The sequence below is a fragment of the Antennarius striatus genome, chromosome 22, assembly GCF_040054535.1.
Source record: "Antennarius striatus isolate MH-2024 chromosome 22, ASM4005453v1, whole genome shotgun sequence".
NCBI lineage: Eukaryota > Metazoa > Chordata > Actinopteri > Lophiiformes > Antennariidae > Antennarius > Antennarius striatus.
The window spans coordinates 12,494,371-12,520,000 of NC_090797.1; the positions used below are offsets into that span (position 1 = coordinate 12,494,371).

Consider the following 25,630-nt stretch of genomic DNA (forward strand, 5'->3'; position numbering starts at 1 on the left):
TGATCAAGTTTTTCAAGGTCAAGGTCATCATGTCATTTTCATCCCCTTTGCTGCCCAAGTAGTGTGCTTTATGTTTCATCTTTCTATCTGCAACGGTTGTGAAGATATTTGGTGGACAAACTAACAAACACACAAACACTGACTATTACAATTCATCACTGCTTCGTGGGATTTAATCACATCAGCAAAGCTGTGACGTGTATACTTTACAAGACTGGTGTAATTACATATGTAATGGCGTACTTTAGAAAGTATGTGAACGTAACAGTTTGAGCCATCAGTAATGTGTGGTATGACTTCATAAAAGACCCCAGAGCAAATCAAAAGAGAGGAAGAAAATCATGTGATTTACTTTTATTTATTCTTACAGTCAACTTCCTGTTGACTGTAAGAATAAATAACAGGATCAGAAAAAAAACAAGGTAACAAATGGTTCAACTTAACCCCTGAACCACTGAGGAATTCTCTGTTTTGAGTTGATTGTGTTGCTTTCTGGGCCGTCAGAACGTTAAGTACAGATATCACATGAGCCTCTTGTGCATTCTCAACTCATTATATAACTTTAATTTGCAAAAAAAGGATGCCACTTCTTAAGCTCCATGGTGTGGACCCTTAAGACCCCACAGGTTGGCAGCCAACCCCCGACAGAAGGCGCAGTAATTAATACACATTAGAGGGTCCAATAATCTCAGCTTGTCTGTGTGCGGCTGTAATTCCTTTTGCGAAAGGCCCAATCAGCCAGCTGGCCTGTAACCCTCCCGGCCGGTGCGCGGTGTGTTTAGAGCGTACACAACAAGCTGAGCGCTTGAGTTTCTCTTCCCCAGCCAGCCATTTGTAGAGGAGCATTATCCCAGCGGCGCTAAGCCTCCGCTGAGCGCAGGATTGCACCAGTGAGTCAGAGTTGTGCTGTTGTCTCTCTCACCTGCTGCTGACAGCAGAGACGCATGCTTGACTGACTGACTGAGAACTCAAACAAAACAAGACCTGCCTCTCAGCCGGAGTCACTCAGAGTTGAGGTGAAATGACTCTCCGTAGATCCCCTTCCTCTACCTGTGCAGGTGAGTGCCACTAGAACGTATAGGAAACCCAGCAGGACCCCCTCCTTTTGTGCCACCTGTCCAGCTTGTCCCTCCTGTATCCTCACCCAACAAAACAGGACACACTAGACGGGACCACCGTAGAGTAACCCGCCTATTGTCCCTTCCCATTTCCACTCAGGTGTGTGTGTGTGTGTGTGTGTGTGTGTGTGTGTGTGTGTGTGTGTGTGTGTGTGTGTGTGCAGTTGTGTGTTGGTGGGCCCTGTGAGGCAGGCGGGGGTATACAGTTGCATGTGAGGCTTCTGTGCTTTAATTTGATTATTTATCCGGACCCCTCGGCGCTCACGTCGTGTCTCAGCCCGACGCAGGGAGAAAGTGTTTTCGCACGTTTGTGCAGAATGAATCAGTTTAAAGAGTTGATGTTCAACACGTGCTTGTTCTCAGTGCACCTCAAGCACGGCAGTAATCCTGGTTTGCTTATATTACCGACTACCGTGGGGCTTTACTGTAGGTGAGGTAAGAAATCCTTAAGGCCTGACTTCAAATGATCCATGTGGAGTTAGAGGAGGATAAAGATAATAACATTATCATAAGCCCTGAAAGCTGAAGTCTAAACAAAGAATCTCCTTCTGTGAGAATCTTTACTGTCGCTGATGGGAAATGTAGTTTTTGGTGACTGTCTGTGATTTAACAGCAGATAAAGAATGTTGAGTTAAAATAACAAGGGGACACAAAACAGGGTTTAGACGGAAATATAAACATTGAGCTGATATCACATGAAATGCTGTAAATAAGATGATATGGTGCTTATTAAATAAATGGAAGCAGACAGATACAAATAAGTCAATGCTGAAGTCACAGAGGGGGTGTGATGGAGGTTAATGCTGAGGGAGACAAGATGTTCCTCAGTGTGTTTGTCCTGGTTTTAATGTTCCCAAATCCTACGGGTGATAAACAGACTTCTGTGACTGCGATCCTTAAAATTATTTCCTCTTCTGCGAATTCAGCTAGAATTCACACCGTCAAAGTTTGGGAGGGACGACCATCCTCTGAGCTGTGACGTCCCGGACGTCATGCATTGCATGTTTTTTTCTTGTTGTTGTTGTTGTTGTTTTTTATTGGGCTACTGCAGGGCATAAGTTCTGAAATGATGCAATCGGGACATATTGACCCTGACACCCGAATGACCAGGATTTCCTATTGAGCCTCCTGGAGGTTTTGCGTTCCAGAATCATTACCGTTCTGTGTCCTGGATGTTCGCTGAACGAATGACAGTCAATAATGATGCCCCAGCTGTTGTCACCACAGGCTTCTTTGGGATCCACGCCAGACTTTTACGTAAATGTTTAGACCAGAATAGTACATGTGGAAAATTCTATTAGTGCTGTCAAATGGAAATGACCCCTTCAAACATGTTTGCAGACATAGAAAACGCATTTGCTTGACAATTTGGGTCTAATATTGCATTTGTGACACCACTTCACTGAGGCATGCTTTAGTGGCCTTGAAGGTGCAAATCTGATAACTGGATTCTTCAGTTGTTTTATTTTTTATATTTTTAGCCATGTTTGAATGTAGATGAGTGTGAGTTGATGAAGGTTCTGGTCTACTTTTACAACTCAAATTAACTTTTGACTTCTTTGTTTTGTTTGTTTGTTTCGTCAGTTTTCCTATTGGACAGAAAATATGTTCCACTGAAATCTAAATGTATAGTTCTTGTATTATACAAACCAGTGATGTCAGAATGCCTTTAAACCAGGTATTGATCTATTACAATGGTAACAGTTGACCAAAATGTTTGTTGTTGAAACATTCATTTTGTATTTGTAATAGAACAGGATTAAAATGTATTAATCTTCATCCTGGATTAATCTATACACTGGGCTGTTAGAGCTGAGCTCATCATCATCATCATGCCTCTGAAATATATCCTCTGTCTCTGCCAATGAGATTTAATATTAATGTTTATCTTAGCTTCAGGAATATCAGCTGTGTGAAATTCCAAAATTTTCTGTTATAAAGAAACATTCTGACGAGTTGTTTTGTCCCGATGTATTTCAAAGATGATTATGATACAAAAACAATATACATATGATGAAAATCAATGTCTGAGGCAGAATATATATTAGTCTTAGCATATTTCCCATAGAGGATAATGCACTCAGAACTCTGACATGGGATTTCCTTAGTGCCCAAAGATGTTTTATATTTAGAGTCTGACCCTGTTTTGGGGATTTCTAGTCTAGAATGCTTTACTTTTTAAATCTACAAACACACGGAGCATCATTTTGGTTTTTCCGTGATGCCCTGCTTTATATTTATACATGCATTTCTCATTCATTTTCCCTCCTACCACATCCAAACTGGCGACCTTCCAGTTGCTAGCCTGCCTCTCTGACCTCCAGGCTTCTGCGCTGCTGCCAAGTGAGCTGAGAGGAACAGGAAAACAACTGTTGTCATCAGTCAGTTTCCTTGTGGCGCTAAAACGCTTCATGAGACATCATCAAAACGCTCTGTGCTCACCTGACCGACTGACCTCACGCTCAAACGCAGACGGATTAAGTGTTGTTCTAAGAAGAGAAAGAAAACTGAAAGAGCACTGTCCATGGTAGTGAAATGAGAGTGCAGCATGTGGCCTGGTGTGTTACTATGGTTACAACTAGCTGTATCCCTAAAATAACCATAGTAATCTTATGGAAAAAAAAAAAGAAGAAAAAACTGTTGCAGGTCCTGACGACACAGCAGTCAGATTGATAAAGATGCATAAATTGTCTGCCCTAAAAACTGGAGGACGTGTTTCAAATAAACAAGTCATCTATTTTCCTGTCTGCATCTTAAACTAAATAACATTAAGATTCTAATACCATTCTACCTCCACTTCTTTCAGTGATATTCTCTACATTTTGTGTCTGGCTTCACATTTGCTTGTACATTTCTTCCAGACTGGGGTTGACTGACACATGCATCATTAGCACAGTGTGACACACACATTCCCTCGGCCACTTAGCATATTTGTGGCTCCAATGGCAACGACCTTTAGAACCCAGACGTGCGTGAGACCTTGCAGGAGATCCGATGTTTAAAAAAGATTCTGCGGGGTCAGAACTTCATCCAATAGGCAAACGCTGTGGTCGTCTCACTGAGCTGGGCTCCCAGTTCCTCCAGTCCCCACTGGTTTCAAAGCTGCCAGTGTTGTGGCGCCTTACAGTTTCACAGAGTTTTTCCTATTATAGTATTCTATTAACAGGTAAGCACAGCATGGTGACGACTGAAAATGAGAAAACGGCTAACCTGGGCAAGCTTATGGGTAGTTAAGGAATGGGTATTCTCAACTTAATGCTTGCTAGAATATGTTTATTCCAGTGAACTCATTGGTTTCCAGTCAGCTGTTCTCTCATTGATCATTTTTGACAATAATTTGATCCCCCATGTAGAAAAAAATGTGTATTTTCATATATGAGCAGAGCTACTTACTTTCACCTCTGTGACAAGGATTCACTACATCACTTTTTTATTAGGTTCCTCCAAATGACAGCCAACAATTTTGACTACAAGCTATTAGAATTAAATCTAATGTCATTTTGTCATAATCATTTTAGCGTAAAGTTGTTTCTTTGAACTTTCACCACATACATGTCAAAAATGCAGCCTGTTAGTGACTAATGTGAAAATATAGGATTTCTAGATATCACGTGCCTCTGAACCGTCATCTAAAGAAACCCTGAATCATAATTATTCCTGTTCGTCTTATCATCCAAACTCAATGTCTTCCAGATACATGGACCAATAGAGGGGGGTTCAGCCAAGTGGCCACAGCCCTCAGTGAGTCTTCCTCCATCCACAGTGATGCTGTGCATCCTTTGACCAGGGAAGCGTCTCACATGGGACTGGAGCCCATGTCCTACAGCATCATGGAGCTGGAACCATTCAAAGACCAACCATGGGCTGAGGAATCACAAACTTTGTTTCAGGTACTAAGTTCTACTTCCCAATGGGGTAGATGACCCTGTTATTGTAGTTAAAACTATATTCTACAGTATAAAAAAAAAAAAAAAAAAAATGTCCCTCTCACCCTTGTGGGGTGGTATCTGTGTGTCATCCTCAAGCTCGGGTCCTCTACCAGAGGCCTGGGAGTCTGAGGGTTCTGCGCAGTATCTTAGCTGTTCCTAGGACTGCGCTCTTCTGGACTGAGGCTTCAGATGTTGTTCCAGGAATCTGCTGGAGCCACTCTTCCAGTTTGGGGGTCACTGCCCCAAGTGCTCCTACTACCACGGGGACCACATTAACCTTGACCTTCCACATCTGTTCCAGCTGTTCTTTCAACCCTTGATATTTCTCAATCTTTTCGTGTTCCTTCTTCCTGATGTTGGCATCAGCTGGAATCGCCACATCTATCACCACTGCTCTCTTCTGCTCTTTGTCCATCACCACAATGTCCGGTTTGTTAGCCAGTAGCTGTTTGTCGGTCTGGAAGCTGAAGTCCCACAGGATCTTAGCCTTGCTGTTCTCAACCACCTTCGGTGGTATGTCCCATTGGGATTTGGGTACTTCTAGTCCATACCGGGTACAGATGTTCCTGTACACTATCACAGCTACTTGGTTGTGCCTTTCCATGTATGCTGAGCTGGCGAGCATCTTACACCCTGCTACCACATGCTGGACTGACTCTGTGGCTTCTTTACATAGCCTGCACCTTGGGTCAGATCTACTGTGGTAGATATTGGCCTCTATTGCCCTTGTACTTAGGGCCTGTTCTTGTGCTGCCATGATCAGTGCCTCTGTGCTGTCTGTCAGTCCAGCTTTATTCAGCCATTGGTAGGTCTTCTTGATATCAGCCACTTCCTCTATCTGACGGTGGTACATGCCGTGTAGGGGCTTGTCCCTCCATGTTGTCTCCTCCTCCTCCTCCTCCTCAGGTTTCTGCTGTCTAAGGCATTCACTGAGCAGTTCATCTGTTGGGGCCATCTTCCTGATGTACTCTTGGATTTTTGATGTCTCATCCTGGACAGTGGCCCTGATGCTCACTAGTCCTCGGCCTCCCTCTTTCCGCTTAGTGTACAGCCTCAGGATGCTGGACTTGGGGTGAAACCCTCCATGCATGGTGAGGAGCTTTCTAGTCTTGATATCTGTGGCTTCTATCTCCTCCTTTGGCCAGCTTATGATCCCAGCGGGGTATCTGATGACCGGCAGTGCATACATGTTGATGGCTCGGACCTTGTTCTTGCCATTCAGCTGACTTCTCAGGACTTGCCTTACTCTCTGGAGGTATTTGGCTGTGGATGACTTCCTTGCGGCCTCCTCATGGTTGCCATTAGCCTGTGGGATTCCAAGGTATTTGTAGCTGTCCTTGATGTCTTCTATCCTGCCCCCTGGTAGGTTGACCTCTTCAGTTCTGATCATCTTGCCTCTTCTTGATACCATCCGGCCACATTTGTCTAATCCGAATGACATCCCTATGTCGTCGCTGTAGATCCTGGTGGTGTGGATCAGTGAGTCAATTTCTCGCTCATTCCTGGCATACAGCTTGATGTCATCCATGTAGAGGAGATGGCTGATTGTTGTCCCGCTTCGGAATCGGTATCCGTAGCCACTCTTTGTGATGATGTGACTGAGGGGGTTCAGGCCTATGCAGAACAGCAGTGGTGATAGTGCATCCCCTTGGTATATGCCGCACTTGATGTTAACTTGGGCTATTGGCTTGGAGTTAGTCTCCAGGGTTGTCTTCCACTTCCCCATTGAGTTCTTGATGAAGGCTCTTAGTGTCCTGTTGATCTTATACAGTTCCAGACATTCCAGTATCCACATGTGTGGCATTGAGTCGTAGGCTTTCTGGTAGTCAATCCAGGCGGTGCACAAGTTGGTCTGTCTATTCTTACAGTCTCTGTGTACTGCTCTGTCCACCAGTAGCTGGTGCTTGGCTCCCCTGGTGTTCTTACCAACTCCTTTCTGTGTCCCGCTCATATATTGATCCATGTGCCTACTCATCTTAGCTGCCATGATGCCTGACAGGAGCTTCCATGTTGTACTGAGACAGGTTATTGGCCGGTAGTTGGATGGGGTAGATTCCTTCTGTGGGTCTTTCATGATCAGGACTGTCCTGCCTTCAGTCAACCATTCTGGGTGCGTCCCATCCCTTAGCAGCTGGTTCATCTGTGCTGCTAGACGCTCGTGGAGTGCTGTCAGCTTCTTTAGCCAGTATGTATGGATCATATCGGGGCCCGGTGCTGACCAACTCTTCATCTTTGACACTCTTTCTTGGATGTCTGCCATTGAGATGATTACTGGTTCTTGTTCTGGGAGGCAGCTGTGGTCAGTCCTTAGGTCCACTAGCCACTGGGCATCGGTGTTGTGTGATGCTACTCTTTCCCATATGCCCTTCCAGTATTTCTCCACCTCAGCTCTTGGTGGGTCTGGCCGGATGCTATTTCCCTGCCACTGAGAGTACACCTTTGCTGGTTGAGTGGAGAAGGTCTTGTTTATTCTCCTGGCCTCAATCTCCTTGGTGTATCGCTTCAGTCGGGTAGCCAGAGCTGTTAGTCTCTGTTTGGCAGTTTCGAGTGCTTCAGGTATGGAGAGCTTGCTGTATTTCCTGGGTGCCCCTTTATTCACCATGTTCCCCTTCTGTAGCTCGGCTAGCTGGCTGACTTCTCTCCGTGTCGCCTTTATCTTGGCCTCTAACCGTCTCTTCCATGGAGGGTATATATCAGTATATATATATATATATATATATATATATATATATATATATATATATATATATATATATATATATATATATATATATATATATATATATATATATATATATATATATATTCTAGACAATCTTATCTATCCTAGTAGTTCTGACTCTAGCTGTGTTTTCATCAGTGCTGACTATTAAATGATCCCAGAGACATGACAGAAATATTACTGGAATTCTACACAAATCCTCATGTCTCCTTGATCCTGTCAGTTCTCCATAACTACACATTGTTAAGGAATTCTTTAGATATTCATGAATGTAATGTTATCCTATGAACTACATTTGGAGGAAACATTATTAAATTCTCAGTGTATAGAGATGGTAACCATCCCTTTGTGTTTCGTCTCATACTTTGTGCTGTACTGTCTGATGTACTGCCTGTTGTACTGCCTGTTGTTCTGCCTGTGTTGTACTTCCTGTTGTACTGCCTGTGTTGTACTGCCTGTGTTGTACTGCCTGTTGTTGTGCCTGTTTACCGTGGGTCAGAGAGGACTGCAATTCCATCTGTGCTGTATGTCGTGCATATATGGTACACCTGACAATAAAGCTGACTTTGACTTTGACTTATAGATATCATTTTGGCAAATGATATCTGTGGCATTCCTCATAAGAGCACACACTGGCAAATCAGATGCTGTTAAACATCGAGGGCACACTGTGGTGAGATATTCCCAAAGAAAATAAAATAGTTTGTCGCATTAACCGCGAGTAAAGAGGGATCATTGTACTACAATTGAACAGTAAGCCTAATATACAATGGGAGTTGGATAATTCTGCTTCTACTATGTGCAGGTGGCTGCATATTATGGAACTACAGAATCTCACAGATCTAAGGTGAAAGAGGTGCTTGCCTGCAGAATCATCTGTCATGTCAGCACCACTGACGGTTCCTTAGATTTATCAATACACAGCGCAGCTGATATTCACAACCACTGTCCAGGCCATGGATTATAACTCGACTCGGATAAAGGATCAATGATTCTGGCTGTAATATTCAACTGAACAACCTGTAGTCTCTCCTGTATGGCAGGTTAACAAAGGGTGAAAAATAATCGAAGGACCAAAGAAGGTGATCATATGTGAGCAGCAGAACTTCCCACGCCTGTTCAAATGCACGCCTGTAAAAATACTCAAATCACGTAATGTTTCCTTTGTGGGTAATTTATTTCACCGCATTGCATCACTTTATGAGGTAGCATAAAATAGATAAAATCTCATTAAATGTGCCTTCAGATATAATTAGTGATCCTTAAAATTTCAATATTCTTGCAATCTTATAATTTCAATTTCGGTGTCAGTTTGAGTTAGAATTAAGCTGACTTAATCTTTCACCAGAAGGGATGAATTCAAGACCAATGTGAGGTTTAAGGAGGAAATGTTTCAGTACAGCATAAAGGCTGGCATTTTAAATAAATGAAAGGGAAAGCCTTGTGTGTAATATGTGAAGGGAGACATTTATAGTCTCAGTCGGTCATTTTACATGTTATACCTTGAAGAGCGTTTAAAACACACTGAAAACATACTTCATTAATTTAGCATGACTATTTTGTTAGGATTATTACTAAATTAAGAATGAAAAGATCTGAGGTATAATAATAAAGTTGAAATATTATGAGAATTAAGACGTAGGGTCAATCAGGAAGACCTCATAATGTTTTAAGAGCAGTGCTGCAATTTTATGAGGAAAAAAGTTCAAATATTTCCCGAATATTCTTAAAGTTGCTTTATATTATGGGAAAACAAGAAGTTTGGGACAAGTTGTCCCACTAGTTTACCTGACCCGACAGACTTGCTCGTCTTCTGGTGAGGTGGAGAAGCGGGTCTCGGTTTGTTGAGGGAGAGGGGGGGGGGGGGTCCGTTGGTTGCATCAGCACCCATCCCCTCCCGTGACGTTCCACTCGAGTTTTTACTTTATTCTCTAGTAGATCGACTCCATTCACCTCATAAATCGACGTCATGCTTGTAATATTCCGACTTTATTTATCAACAATTTTAGGTTATCATTGTCATATTTCGACTCAATTTTTGTGATATTTGGAATTTATTTCCAAAATCGCCTTTTTTTTTTTAATGGACCCCCCCCCCCACGCAGCCCCTTTTAGTCCGTGTCTTTTTTTTCTCTTTTTTTTTACAGTGTGGCATGCGCTGCGCCAAAAGCGCCGGTGGCGCGCAGCCTGCCTCCAGACCTCACAGTTGGGTAGATGGGTATCATCAGCATGTGATCAGAGTCCTCTCTCCAAATCTGACACGTCCTTCTCTGACAGAACGATGTGATCGAGCTCGGATGAGCTTCGTGGACTGTGGACTAAAGCTTGAAGTGTGTCATTTAAGGGGATGATGGGGATGAAGGCGGCGATGATGACTCCCGTGCGTTTTTTTCTGTAGAAACAAGTCAACTTTCTCTCTTCTACTCTGTGTCTTTAAGCCTAAAAACATGCAGATGTCCACGAGTGAAGACAAGATCCCAGTAAGTACCTCTGGATCCATCCACCCCCACGCTGCTGCTTTTCTCGCCTCTGCTTTGAGTTGAGTTTTTTTGCTGAAACTGTGATCAGAATCATCTTTTGGAGCGGCATGGCTTTCATTGTCACCTACTGTTTGTTGTCTCATCATAATTCACTGTATGAGGATAATAATTATAGCAACACAATATTTAAGTGCTGATCTCTGTGTGAGTTTCATTATTGGATTAGTGGTTCATGTTGTTATCACAGCACATTGAATATTTTAGTGCAACTGCTCACCAAGTCCAAGTAGAACACACACTTTAACTGGTTGTATCAGTCTGGATTAATGACAATACACACTTTTTTTGTTCTTATCCATGGTAAGCACCTGTTAACCTGTTAACTAACCAATGAACACAACGGTCTACACTGAAAATAAACAACTTTATCATGATATTATGTCAAAATGCAGCGTTCACGTGTTCTCTCGTTGTACCAGCTATTACAAAAACATTTTTAAACATATTTTTTCAAAATCTAAAAACAATCCATCGTCATAGATAAAGCTCCTGCTGCTAATATTTGTTCACTTTAATATTTACACAGCTTTTATCCACAGTGAGGGCAGTTTTAGAACAGAATGCATATAAATTAAGTCAAGGTTTGTTCTGGTGGAAACTTCAACTTGACTGTTTTTATCTCTGTTTGTCCATCTAAGTTATTTACAAGACTTAATGGAGAGTTTTTCAAGGACATTAACCTGATTTTTATGATAAAAAAATCTTCTGAAAGGAGGTGGATGAAGCTCTTTTTGGGGGTCTGAGCAAAAAAAGCATCTGATTTGGACAGATTTCAGTATCTTTGAACATAGTGAAGATCGTTCTCACGCTGGAAGTCTAACACAACCGTTTGAGTGACATTAATTTTATTACGTCTGTTTATTAGTTGAGTTGCTTGCTTAAAATCAACACGAGCACACATTTTATACATCTTTTAATTTTTAACCTTAAAGTGATTTTGTGTTAATTTGCACTTCAATGTAAAAGAAACTGTGTATATGTGACATATTACCCTGCCCCCAACCCCCCCAAAACACACACACACACACACTACACAGAATTTCTATGCATGATTGCACAGACGTGCATCACAGTTCAGGTCATTCCTGGTTTAAGTCCGTCTTACAAATAAGTGAGAAACCAGCTCTTGGAAAAAAAATTTCCCATCATGCCTTGAGCCTCTAGAGTGTTCACTCTTGGGCCCTCCATGTTTAGTCTCCCTCTCTACTGTGCCTCTGTCTAAATAAAGACTGTTACTGCCAAAGGTGAACCGACTGCCTACTGCTGCTGAAGGTTCTCACGTCGGTGTTGTTGAGAACCTGCGAGTGTGTGTGTGTGTGTGTGTGTGTGTCTGTGTGTCTGTGTGTGTGTGTGCTGACAGCGCACTAGATGTCTAAGTTCATTCAAACAATTATCCCATAACTACACTGTTTCTTAAAGGTTCTGTGTATGCCATCTTGAATCAATTGTATTTATTTCATATGTTTAACTGGATCTTATCAAACAAATGTGATTATTATAATAGATTTCCTCTGTTTCACACCAGCCGGAAGAAAGTAACTCATAAAAGTTGGAGGATTTCACTGAATGTTCTGAATTTTTCCTTCAATCTCCCTATTGGCTCCCTGCAGGTTGTCGGTTCACCTTCAAACCCTCACAGCAGCGGAGAGGGCCTTTACTTCGCCGACGGCCGAAGGAAAGTCGACTATGTTTTGGTCTTCCATCAGCGACGGCACAGCTCCATCCGATCTCCCACCATTTCGATTTCACACGACAGGTTATCCATTGTTTCCAACGGCAACTTTCCCTCCCCGGTGGGTTCAGATGTGGAGGCGGGAAGAGGAGCCAACATACCAGGAGGAGAAGCTGCGATCGTCGGTGAGGTGTTCGTGGAGCTCGGAGGCGCGGGAGGGAACGAGCAAACGGAGCCCGCTGACTACGAGATGCGTCTGATCAGGCAGGAATTTGAAGCCAACCTGCTGGAGGCCGGCCTGGAGATAGAGAGAGACAGAGAGGTGAGTGTGAATTTATTGTCACACTAATGTCCATGCTATCCCTTGGTTCTCTTTCTGCCTCTTGTCATATTATTATAGTGATGCAGCAGTGACTATAATTTAAATTTATTCAAAGTCTTGGAGCAAACTCAACCAAGGGCCTTTAAATCAAAGAAAAACATACATTATCAGCATCAGCAACTTCTTCAAATCGATGTGGGGTGATATGGCTTTTGGAATTACAGCATAGGACTTAAATGGAGTCAATTATGAACGATTCCTCCCTTTTTATAGAGCATAGGATGGAGTAGAATGTGACAGCATTTAGATGAAATGAAAAACGTATATTTTTTTACTTTTTTTTATCATGTAAATTAATTCTTTCTCAAATGAATGTAAGTCTGAACTCACCAAAAGTTAAAAAAACAAAAACAAAAAAAGAAAACCACAAGAATAAAAAAACAAACCCAAATCTGCCCCAAATGTTGCCCCATTAAGTTTATCACCTCTGTAAAAAGAAAAAAAAAAAAGCCTGAAAAAGTGATATTTTGGGAAATTCTGTGCTAGATAATCATTTATTCATGGAACACACAAATGCAAAGCTAAAGCCGACCTGTTGAAACAAATATCCTTGTTTCTTCCATCAGAAAGATGCACATAATCAGTATCCTGCAAACGTCTAGATTTTCCACGGTAAAGGAGCAGTTCAGAATATTTTAATTATATGCTCCCATAAGATATAATTACTTCATTTCACATAGTGGAATATAATGAGTTGTCACCTCTGAGAGCTGTTAGTTTTTTTTTTCCTGAAAATTCCCTTTGATAGATGAACTGCATTTTCTAAATGTGGTTTTTATTGAATGTATGTATGCCTGTTTTGTAACCGTGATCCATCCACATCCATTCTAAACCTAATTTTAATGCGATGTCATTTGGTGTTTACCACCTCCACATATGACGGGGAGTCTGAATCCACACCAGGGGCTTGATGGCTTTGAGCTAGCAGACATGATTTCTAGTGAGTGCAGCCAACACAGCTGCTGTGCTAACCTCTTTGTATCGATTTACTGATTTAGCCCGAAACGGGTAATTTTGTTTTGACATGTACAAATCACTTAGATGTGATTGTGCGTTACGTAGCAACCGGTGCTTGCTTGTTAGTGTGTGTAGAGATCAGTCCCGCTTTAGGTTGTGTGGATGTGTGTGTGTATAGTAGGAGGCTGGCAGACAGTGTGTGTGCTCTAGTTTCTTTGGTGGAAACGCAGGCTGACTGCCACAGAAATTTGGTTATTGTTATAGTTCCACTTGTTACCAACCAAACTGCTGCTGCGCTTTGGCTCACTGAGGAGAAGAATTTTGGAAGGCTGAAGCGTTGATCTCTTCGGTTGTTGGAAGGGATACAATGCAGATTCTGAAATAAATTTCTACTTTTAACTGTTTGGTTTGTGGGAATGTGATGCATGCTTTGCTAAATTCACAGGACTCCTTTGTACACACACCTGTGTGTGCTGGTTGGCAGGTTTGGAGGTCCGTGGGCTTGTATTAATCAGATTGCTGACGGTGTGGCCTCAGCCAGGATGGGATTAGCTGACTGACTGATAGTTCCTTATCTCATACTGTATCATTGATGGGGGGTACATCAAATAGAGCAGCCAGAATAAAGGGCTGGACATTCCATAACGCTCCTTTGGTTGTGCTGCAGTGATACAATCTGAGGGACTCCTCAGATTAGTTTTGTTTCTTTTTACATGTAGAAAATGTCACATTGAATGGGCCACTGAAGGAGCTGTTGAATAAAGAATCACTTAATGTTTCATAAGTTTTCTTTTGTATTTTTAGAGGAGTAATTTCTGCCCTGCAGCTCTGATATTTCCCACTTATTGTGAGTTAGCCAAATATCAACGATGAAGTATTTAAATAATAATAGAGTAATAAAGAGACGAAGTCCAGTGCATATATATTTTACGATGACATTTTCATTACATTTCATGATATTGAATCCAATATATGTTTTATTTATCATTTGCTTTGTACCAACTGCGTCTTAGCGACCTGTGTGAGTTCACATTAATTGGATGGTAGAAATAAAGGTGACTTAAATGTCATTTGTTGACTGTGTGTGAGGATTATTGACCTGACCTTCGATCTCCTAGGGATAGCCACTTAAAGAGCACTTTTAATTAAATCAGAGCAAGATGTTACTTTAGAAGTGGACCTGGTATGTCTGAAGAGTTTTTGTCTGTGGGGGCTTGGAAAACAGAATGAGCAGGATTAACTATGGAATGAATGAGTCTTTCAACACAAATTGCTTATTAAGACAGTGGAATAAACGTACCTGCACAGGTCCTTCTGCACAAACTGCCCCACTTTGCCAGAGGGAAATACTAATGGTCTCGCAAGATATCAAAATTATTGATGGGTGAATGTACAAATGTTTGTGTGGGAAATTATTCATCAGTAATTACAGTGACAGTTGTGATGCTGTGGGGAATCCTAGATCAGAGAAGCTACATATCATGTCTTAAAGTTTTTCACCAAATGCCCTCCATCTCTTCTTAAACAATCTGAATCCAGTCTTTTGTTCCCGTTTGACAAACTAAAAATATGTTTTCCCAACGTTAACCAAACGGTTTTTATGCTTAACCCTCACCGTGGATGGGAATCCTGTTCTTAATTCTGAGGTGAGACTCTTGGTAGACCAACCCACCTATGTTCTGTATAATTATGGTGATGCTTCATTCAGTCAAAAAAAAGCACAATTCAGAAACAAATGAATTTAATACTTTATAGAAAAATATTTCACACAAATGCTTTATTTTATTTTATGGCTTTCTGACACGATACTGTTTTGTGTCATCATGGGAAAGCGAGACAAACTTAATTTATCAAAATATAAATACAGCTCGACAGATCGGAGACATAATGAGTGTCACTATTGCCTTACAGCAAGCAGGTTGAAATATTATTAAAATTTTGGACTTGGGTTTGTGGAGTTTGCATGTTCTCTCTGGTTCTGTGTGGGTTCACCAGGTTTTCCTGCTTTGTCCTTCCCCCAAAAACATGCAGCACTTATGAATTAGTCTATAGTTACAAATGTGAGTCAGAAGGGTTATTTGTATTTATATGGTGAACTGGTGACTTGTTCATGGTGAAGTCATGTTGGAGTGGCACCGGAATGACCCTACATTAAATAAGAAGTTACAGAAAATGAATGAATAAATGAATGAATAACCAATCTTACTGACTGAGGGGCATGAATGCGGAACAATAAATGCTATTACTGCACTCAAAAAGAGCATATGTAATAACAAAGCTACTGAAAGACAGCAGAACAAGAATGGCCCCCCAGGCTGCTTTTAAAAGAGACACTTAGAGAATTATAACACAAATACAAAGCATAGCTATAACTACAAAGTACTTCTATAAGGGATGAACCCAAAGTGAAAGAAAAGCTCGGTCCTTGGGTACCGTGTGAGTTCTGTAGCAGGTTGGGAACTGTAACTGTATTTGTGACTATTATTTATGTGCTTCAAAGAAATCATGTGTAATTAATGTGTAACTAAAGTTGAATGATGCGTCGTATTAATTTTAGGAGGATGTCATCATGAGGTTTAAGATAAGTTAATCCTTCATTTGTCCCACAGTGTTTCTGTGGTGAGTGAACACACTAATGTGTAGCTGAAGACCAGTCGTATCCAGTAGACCCCCACCATTCACGTTCGACTCCATTCCTCTCTGTTCACGACTTCATCGTCTCCCCAGCTGAACGGTTCACCCTCTCATAACTCCATGCCCGTCTCCATCCAAAGGTGCCCCCAGCTGCGTCCTAGTTACCCCCCACCGCAGACACAAAGAGCCGTTTGGAAATCCCTCCTCTAATTAACCTTCAGCCCGGAAGGTATTTATATCTTCGTTTTTTTTTGATGGAGCGGTAGACAGGAAGCAGAGGAGATCAGAAGAGCGAGAGAGAGGAAGGTGAGGAAGAGGAAGAGGGGAAAAAGGGGCAAAAGAAATGAATGTGAGCAAGTCGCTGGGATTTAATGGAAAAAAGTTGGGTGCAGGTGATCGAGTTAAGGAAAAATAGAAGCACATGCAGAATTTTAACATCAATGAAGAATTTCTAATTTATTAATTTTAGGCACAATGACTGGATTAGTGACTGGACTGCAGACTAGTATTACCAGTAATTAGGTGGAGGTATTTTTACTAAAATGGTGAACGTCTGCCGAAAGAGCTCAACCACTCTCAATGTTTTATTTACTGCGATGTACTAGTTTTGGTACATTAAACAATCACGCGCAAACATGCTCAAAATTCTTTGTGGAAATAATTTTAAATGTGCAATATTTCTAATTTCTGGTTACCCTACATATTTTTAGGATGAATTGCTACACAAAATGAATAAACGTGTGCCAAAGCAGAAGAAAATCAACATTAGAATAAGATTAAGTTGTAATTTTTCCCCATTTGCACGAGAACGGGTTTTTTCAGAATCATCTGAGGACAGAAACCCTACTTTTATTGAGTGTGCAGCTGGGGAGATAGTGATAATAGTGAACCAAACGTTACCTACAAGAGTTTTATCTGCACACAACCGTTTGTTTTTATATCATGTTAAAGATCTGGTTGCTTTTTACTCGTCTGCATCCCGTTGAATGATGAAGGAAAGTGTGGATGACAGAGGAGTTAATGAAATATAAGAAGAACAAGAGTGAAATAGTGTCTAGCAGGTAGCAGAAGGTACAGTGATATACATGTGAGGGGGGGGTGGTGGTGGTGAAGGGGGGGTGAAAGATCTCAGGAGAGTAGGAGTCGAGAGAGGAGAAAGGGAATCGTTTCAAGTTTCCATCATTTACCGTGCCACCTTTCTGTCACTCCCCCCCCCCCCTCTCACAGAGGCAGATGGGGGGTTCTAAGGAGGGTAGAGTTACCCGGCTACCATCCCCTGCTGGCTGCTGCTCTTTTAAATTTCTAGTTACAGTCTGCAGACCGACTTCATAAAGAATGTTTAATCAGCTACAGAAGACCAGGGCAGGTTCACTGAAGTACCTGTTGATTCTACTGAGTGCTGCCGATCCTCACACCAATGCAGCTTAATGCAAAATAATTATAATTATAGTCTGAATAAGCTGGATAAGCCATTATTTTATTTAAATGCCTTAACTATATTTTTGATTAGAAGGCATGATGTATTTCAAAATCTGTCTGAATCTTTTAGCAGCAAGAGATATAAAGTATGATTTAACAGAGAAAGAGAATAAGAGAGAGAGAGAGCTTAGACCACATTAAGACAATGAAGCCATTTATATCCACAAAGTAGCATTAATAATGTATATAATATAATATAGGGTGGCATGATGGTGCAGCGAGCAGGGCTGTCGCCTCTCAGCAAGAAGATTCCAGGTTTGATTCTTTTCTGTATGTTCTTCCCATGTCTGCGTGGGTTCTCTCCAGCTTCCTCCTACCCAAAAAACATGCAGATCACTCAGTTCACATGAGCTGCAGTTCAAAAAATAATCACATTAAGTTATTGCTTGATAATAATCTTTATTTTCCGTCAAATATGAACATATTTTACCAAAGACACTGATCTGATGATGTCAATTGAAGGAATACATCCTGTTCTGATTGGTGTAGTTATTTTAAACCACACCATTTGTTGTGCCAAGTTCTATAAGGCTGCTGAGAATTACATCCCTGCCTCAGAATGTCCACCGTGAAGACATAAACCAAGAGACGATGATTTCTCCGTCAAATTCTGTAAAATAAAGAGAGTCTGGGTTCTGCCCGGAGTTTCTTCCTCAATGAGGAATAATCTCAACAAGATGTTGTCTTGTCTTTGTCGTGGGTAAAAAGGTCGACAAATCTTTTTCTTTGCAGTGTTTTTATGACATAACACCAGAGAATACAGAATATAGGTAATCAAACTTTCCCACAATGTTAAAACTACCACTTCCGCTCGAGGTACAAATTGATATAATTGTCCTTGTTTTGGCTCATTTGCTGTCTCAACTAGACATATTCTACATACTGCATTGCATTAACGTAATTGGGAAGATGTGCCTCGTCTGCTCCAGGCTGTATTCCACTACATAAGTATATCGTAACATGAATTTTATTTGCGTTTCAGTTGAAGACCCACGGTCCAAGCTTCACTCGTCTCCACGCCCCGTGGCCGGTGCTTTGTCGAGAGGCTGAGTTCCTCAAGATTAAAGTCCCCACAAAGACGGTAAGTCCAGGTTTCTGGGGTGATGAGGAGCAGCTCTCTGTTGATGTGTGATCATCTCTGGTGTCTCAGATCGACAGACATCTCATTTCAATCAGAAATCGTCCGTGGAGAAGAAACATAATCAGGATTGAATAGAGTCCTGCTGCATGAAGCTCAGTCATACTGATCTAATCAGATAATATTTAAGATTATATAATATACCCTATATTAGGGTTTCATTTCTAAAATGACTCTCTTTAACAGTGTTATAATAATTTGATGAACTACGTGTTGTGTGTCTTTTCAGAGTTATGAACTGAAAGAGGAAAGTGGTTTTGGCTCCAGTATGAGTACAGTGTGGAGGAAAATGAACCAACCGTTCCAGCCCAAAGTCCCGCATCAGGACCACGAACGCACAAAGTTCCTCTCACATTGTTTCTCCAGGGACAAACTACACCTGTAAGACGTACACACACCGCACATTCAACCTTTAAAAAGCTGCAGAATTGTGTTTTTGGCACAGATACACAACTGTCAACTATATATATACAGTATATATATATATATATATATATATATATATATATATATATATATATATATATATATATATATATATATATATATATATATATATATATATATATATATATATACCAAATTTACTTAAATCAAAAAATAAAAAATTGTAATTTAAAAGACAGACATGACATTGTCACACAAAAATATTTTGTTCAAAAATGGGCTCGTTTAAATATCCTAGTTTAATTCTAGAATTTTAAATTCCAAATAATGTTTTAGAACATTTATAGGTGTTTTTTCCAAGGTGTTATACCACTGTCAGACATTGAATAACTGCTCTAGCCTCTAGCCTGTTTATATGTCTGTCACGTCTTCTGAATTCTGTCTGAACTGTTTCTTTTCAGGTACAACATCACATCCAAAGACACATTCTTTGACAACGCCACAAGAGGCAGAATAGTTAAGTGTGCATTCATATTTTAATTAGTGTCTCTGTGATGTGTCACACTTGTTGAGGAGTAACTCGTACGTCTGGTCTAATAATCCCACGTCTTCCGCAGGCTTACGAGATCCTGAGACGGACAGTATGTGTACGAACCTGTCAGACCATAGGTGAGGATAAGGAGCAGTTAGACTGTGTGTTAGTGTGTGTGTGTGTGTGTGTTTGTGTTTGGTGGACACATGATTTCCAAAAAGAATTGCAGTAAAACAATGTGAAATCTTCCATTTCCCCATTCCGACAAAGAAACTCATCACATTCATCATTCTGTCAGCTTAAGTTAAAGAGCGCTGTCACTTCACACTCCTCCTATCCCCAGGTTACATGTAAAATTTCTGCCTGGCAACATATGGAAATCTCCATAATAGTTATATTTCTGCTTCTTGTAGTAAGTAATAATCATGAGACACAGGTAGTCCTGAAATGAGTGTGTCAGTTACAGTTTAAAGACAGGCTTATAACCATCTGATATTGGGACTATTAAAGGTTTATCTTAGCACCACCTTATTCAGCACAATCTGCAATCAGGCCAACGTGGGTCCTGTTGTAGTGTCTGAATGTCTGCAGATAGATTTTAATAGATAGTCAGATATAGCAGCATATGTATTAATGGCACCCATCAGGCCCATATAGGAATGAACTGACACCATTTTCATTTTCAGTAATCCACCATATGTCTGGTTGGCTTCCCCTTCGCAGCAGAAGGTCTCCGCTGGCGGGTCCTGCTGGACCTGCAGGGCAAAAAGAAAATAGAGTTGCATCTATTTAACCTCTATTTCCTCTTTCCCAGTTTATCATTGGAACATGAATTTTGTCACACACACACACACACACACACACACACACACACACACACACACACACACACACACACACACACACACACACACACACACACACACACACACACACACACACACACACACACACACACACACACATGCACAGAGCCCACTCCCAGTGTCTCAGTTGTCCTTCTCTCTCCTTTACAAGTGGGTCACTCTTCCAGGGTCTAGCAGAGATTGAAGCTGGGGCCTCTGGGAGCTGTGGTTGTTTCTGGCCAGCTCAGTGAGCATTTGTGTGTGTGTGTGTGTGTGTGTGTGCTTGTGTAAGCGTTGGTCATGCCTTTCATTAATAGCACATCTAATCACTGCATCACAGTCCCTTTGAGGCACAGATAATTGATTGATTAATGACTTTGATGAAAAAGCCGGCTGTGTGTGCCAGGTCATTTGACATGTGACACAAACCACACCTTCACTCCTGACAGGACGTTTTTCCAGATTAAAATCTGTACCCACGTAACCCAATAAATCACAGTCTGGATGAGGCCTGATTTGTGCTCTACTTAGAGCGGATGTAAGAAGGCTAGTTTTTAGTAAGTGGTGGCTGAATCCATGTCTCCCTGACCTGTGGGAAAACCGTCAAGGGTAGCTTCAGTTTGAGGACAGAAACCAGGAACTGGAACCAATGCTGAAGGTATAATTAAATCATCAAGATGATTAATGCACTTTTAAAACAACAACTGTATTTTTTTTTTTTCTGGGACGTATTATTACAACAGACTTTACCACCTTCATCTCATCTGCAACATCAACAATATCAGAAAAAAAAAAGGGCTGATGGGTAGAAGCCAAATCGGCTTGTGTAGTTCCCGTCCTAAGAATTCAAATTAAACATTTCTCTCATCACAATATGTTGTCAACCAATTCATACACTGAGTTCTGACAATCATTATGTTACATTGCTGGTTCAACCATCCATTCAGTCCCAATAGACTATGTGCGTTGCACACGTCTCCATCAGTTCACCTTGAGCGAACGCAGCTCCATGTTTAGTGAACCTCCTGCAGTCCTTTTTAATCACATCTTGAAGCTATTTAGTGGTTAAAATCTGATTCCTCCCTAGGGGAATATAATATGTGATTCACGTGAAAATCACTTCAAAGATGGAGCGATGACTTGAATAACAGAGCATGAAGAAGACAATAATGTAACAACAGCCGATAACATGATAAATTGCCTGTTTTTGAAATGCAACAGCCAGATGATGTAATAACTGGCTAATAACTGGCTAATAGCGTAATAAAAGTTCTGAACCCAGACGTTGACTACTAAAGTAATGATTAGGGGTTAGAGTTAAGGTTACGGTTAGGTTTAGAGTTACGATTTGGTTCAGGGTTAGGATTAGGATTGGGTTTAGTTAGGGTTAGGGATTACGGTTAGTAATAAATTATTACATTATTAGCAAAAAGTTGTTACATTATCGTTTCAGGGCTTCTGTTACGTCATCGGCCTATTACGTTTCAAAAACGGGCAGATTTATCATGCTGTGGGCTGTTATTACATTATCAGCTGTTATTACATTATCAGATGTTATTACATTATCGACTCTTAATACTTTATTGGCTTTAATAGAGCAGGAGGAGAAAAGTACACTCAGTTACTCTCTGGATTTGTTTTTTTTTTGTCTCCTTCACTCTGTCTTTCCCAGGCATCAGCACGTTGATAGCCAAAGGCGTGTACGACGCTGCCTTCCCTCTCCATGATGTATGTGTGAGGTTTGGAATTCCCACTAGAAACCCAATGACTAGAATTTATTTCACTGCAATAATCAGTTTGCAACTGATAGGGACTTGATTGAAATATATAAATGTTTGTTGCACCTTTTTCTGTTTTCTATTCATGATTGGCCAAACATGAGAAGTTTCCAAAGTAAAGGTGGCCAGAATAATCGGTGCTTACAATAAATTTAACATAATAAGCTAATGAGATCACTGGGAGACAGATTTCCCATTGGAGTCACTGTTAAGCTGATAGTTAAACGTATTTTGACAAAATCTTCGTGCCTGATGGGATGCCTGCCATAGCATTTAGAATGTTGACGGAAAAGTCACTGATATGTTTTGCATAACGGTGTGTTCTCGGGATTTTCACCCTCTGTCTTTGCTTCACAGGGTGACTATAGGTTCATCGGACACCTTGAGGAGAGGAGTGACAGACAAGTAGACCTACTCCTCTCATTTCTCTCCATTCTCCTCTTCCCTTCTTCTTTCTTCTCAATTGTCTCTAATGAAAAATCTGGAATCAGGCATAGAATTGGGCATAAATACTATTCTACACACCTGTTAAACTTACCTGACACATGCCCCTCTGTCTCTTTCCTGTCAGGTTCTGCACGATGAATGGGCCAAATACTCAGCCTTTTACAAGTACCAGCCCATTGATCTGGTCAGGTAAAACAGACACGGCACCAGTCAGTCACATGTTTTTCTTTAGTCAAAATTCACATTGTGTGATAAATGCAATTTGTCATCTGATAAGTGAGACACAACAACATTGTGCATCACTTCACATTCATGCCCATATTACAAAAATGTTCAAGTCATTCTTGTCGCTGTATTTTGCCCATTTTTGACGAGACAAACTATTTTCGACGTTCATGTCTGTATTCAAGAATCTGCGGTGTTGTCCGTGAAGTCATCTTTGCCTCTTCTGTAAATACGAAAGTATAAAATATAAAGTGAAAGTAAACTGAAATATTAACTAATGATTAAGATGAAAATGTAGTGTTTGAACATCTTGGACACTTTCATATCTTTTTTTTTTTCCATATATGTATTTTTTTCCCCCCTGAGCTCTCATTAAAAATGATTTTATAGACAATAACTGAAATGTATACATGTAGTACAATAAGTATCATGTAAATGTTATTATATTTTTTGTTTATGATGACTTAAATAAATTTGATGAAAACACACCAGGACTTTTTTTTTTTCATGCTTTAGGTCAGTCTTGAAATATAGGAGGCAGAGTGTGCAAACAAGTCTGGGCTCCGAGTAATTAATTCAAAACTGAAATAAAAACAGCTCTTACTCTACTCATCATTTTATTTTTTACACCTCTGGTCTAGTGCGCTTGTTTAATTTTCCCCAAACTGAACTCAAATTTCACTTTCGTCTTCTGATCTGTGATCTCTTCCCTCACAGGAAATACTTTGGGGAAAAGATCGGTCTTTACTTTGCATGGCTTGGCGTTTACACCCAGCTGCTGATCCCAGCCTCCATTGTGGGAATCATTGTGTTTAGCTATGGGGTGGCAACTGTGGATACCAACATACCCAGGTACTGCAAATCACACTGCAACTCGCTGGTCCTGATTTCAAAGTGGAACTAGAATTAGCATATGAACAGGACTTTGTGTACAATACTAACAAAGGAAGAATTCATAATATTAACATTTCCTCCCACCACATGTTACATTTATGCACACATGCCCTGAAGCACGCTCACTAGACAGGGATTACCCAGATACCTGCTGCACTCGGCTTCAACTGGGGTTGTGTGTGGGAAGGAACGCAGAGCGTGTGGTACAACAGAGGCAGAGTGAGTGTGTGTGAGTGTGTGTGTGTGTGTGTGTGTGTGTGTGTGTGTGTGTGTGTGTGTGTGTGTGTGTGTGTGTGTCCTGATGTAAAGGGTTAGTGCTGCAGCAACAATCTTTTCAGCTCAGAACTGGACATTTATTGCAAAGTCAGTTTTAAATTGGCTAGTGGAGGATGGATCGCTGAATGGCTTTTCAATTTAGGGCAAATAGCTGTGTGTGTGTGTGTGTGTGTGTGTGTGTGTGTGTGTGTGTGTGTGTGTGTGTGTGTGTGTGTGTGTGTGTGTGTGTGTGTGTGTGTGTGTGTGTGTGTGTGTGTGTAAATGCCATTCTGACTATGTGATGTAATGTAATATACTTTAGTAATCCCCATAGGGAAATTGTTCGCACACTCGAGACAACAGTTAGTAAATCACATGCATAGTGTTTACAGGCCCGTAAAACACACACACACACACACACACACACACACACACACACACACACACACACACACACACACACACACACACACACACACACACACACACACACACACACACACACACACACACACTCTATATTTTTACCTGCTTTGAATATTAAATTCTAACCAGGTTCAACTTCACTCCATTCATTTAATTGAAATAAATAATTATTGATCAATAATCTTTTGGAGGATAACTTACTGCTGACTGCTTCATGTTTTAGCCAACAATTTACCAAGAGGTTAGCTCCCAGCTAGCTGTTATTGTCACTTCCTTAGGTTTCTATAGGCTGAAAAATAACTTCTCACCTATTAAATAAGTCCCACAGATCACACTGTCCACTATTTGGGCATACAGTATATACAATGCATTTCAGTGAGCAATCATATGTTCACAATTTTATAACCAACAACCAATTACGAAACATCCTGCCATCATTTGTGCACGTCCCCCCATAGCTCCCGATTTCTGAGAACTTTAGATGCCTTAAACTCTAAAATGACTAAATATCAGTTCAGACAAACAATCCATGAATTTCAAAAGTTTATCACAACAGCAGAACAAAAATAGTCACTACAGATATGTTTACATAGAGGCATTGAGAAGTGATTAGCAAACTTAATTAACCCACTAACTGGAGCGTACAGGGGGCTTCTGGGGTCACGGTGGGACTAAAAGTTCAGGCAGCAGCGACATTGTTTATTGATTAAATGACAGATTGGGAAAACCAGCTGAATAAATGACCGGGCTTATTACAGCCAAGCAGCAGCCATCGACACCATGTTCTGTTGGGATGTTAAGATATTATCTAGAATTATAGAGAAAATTCTTCTAAAATAAGAAGCTTACCTTCAAATGTAACAGATGATTACATCCCGCTTCAGAGCGGGGGTGTGTGTCCGTGTGTGTCCCTTAGTCCACCAAATATCTTCGCAACCGTTGCAGATATAAAGATGAAACTACAAACACATGAGTCGGGCAGCAAAGGGGATGAAAATGAGATGATGACCTTGACCTTGAGAAAACTAGGTCAAGGTCAAATACACTCAGGAACCGGTTAAGATAGAAAGACGAGGGAGAAGGCCAGCGAGAGTAAGACCATAGATCAAATCTACTGCTTTGGTCAATGAAAGTCGGTCAGAGCACTAGCTTTGATCTTTGATCTATCCTAGTAGGTTATGGTAAAATTTTGAATTCAGGAGTGTCGCGGGGTGTTTGCAGTCTTGTTTTTTTTTTGCTTTCATAGGACAAAGTCCATACATGGCGATGC

The 25,630-nt window shown here is 40.9% G+C and overlaps 1 protein-coding gene across 3 annotated transcripts in view; it reads left to right on the plus strand.

Annotated features, from left to right (window-relative positions):
- Positions 1-840: 840 nt before the first annotated feature.
- Positions 841-25,630, plus strand: part of LOC137589536 (anoctamin-1-like) — a 51,561-nt gene continuing 26,771 nt past the window's right edge. For 2 of the 3 annotated variants that reach the window (XM_068307368.1, XM_068307370.1), the window contains exons 1-12: positions 841-1,058; positions 4,812-5,008; positions 10,208-10,249; positions 11,920-12,303; positions 18,416-18,514; positions 18,801-18,952; positions 19,420-19,474; positions 19,576-19,627; positions 22,008-22,063; positions 22,471-22,518; positions 22,685-22,749; positions 23,503-23,637. In XM_068307368.1, coding sequence (XP_068163469.1) covers positions 1,022-1,058; positions 4,812-5,008; positions 10,208-10,249; positions 11,920-12,303; positions 18,416-18,514; positions 18,801-18,952; positions 19,420-19,474; positions 19,576-19,627; positions 22,008-22,063; positions 22,471-22,518; positions 22,685-22,749; positions 23,503-23,637 — 1,322 coding nt within the window. In that variant the 5' untranslated portion in view covers positions 841-1,021. The remainder of the gene's footprint in view (positions 1,059-4,811; positions 5,009-10,207; positions 10,250-11,919; positions 12,304-18,415; positions 18,515-18,800; positions 18,953-19,419; positions 19,475-19,575; positions 19,628-22,007; positions 22,064-22,470; positions 22,519-22,684; positions 22,750-23,502; positions 23,638-25,630) is intronic. The other variant, XM_068307369.1, reaches the window with a different exon arrangement.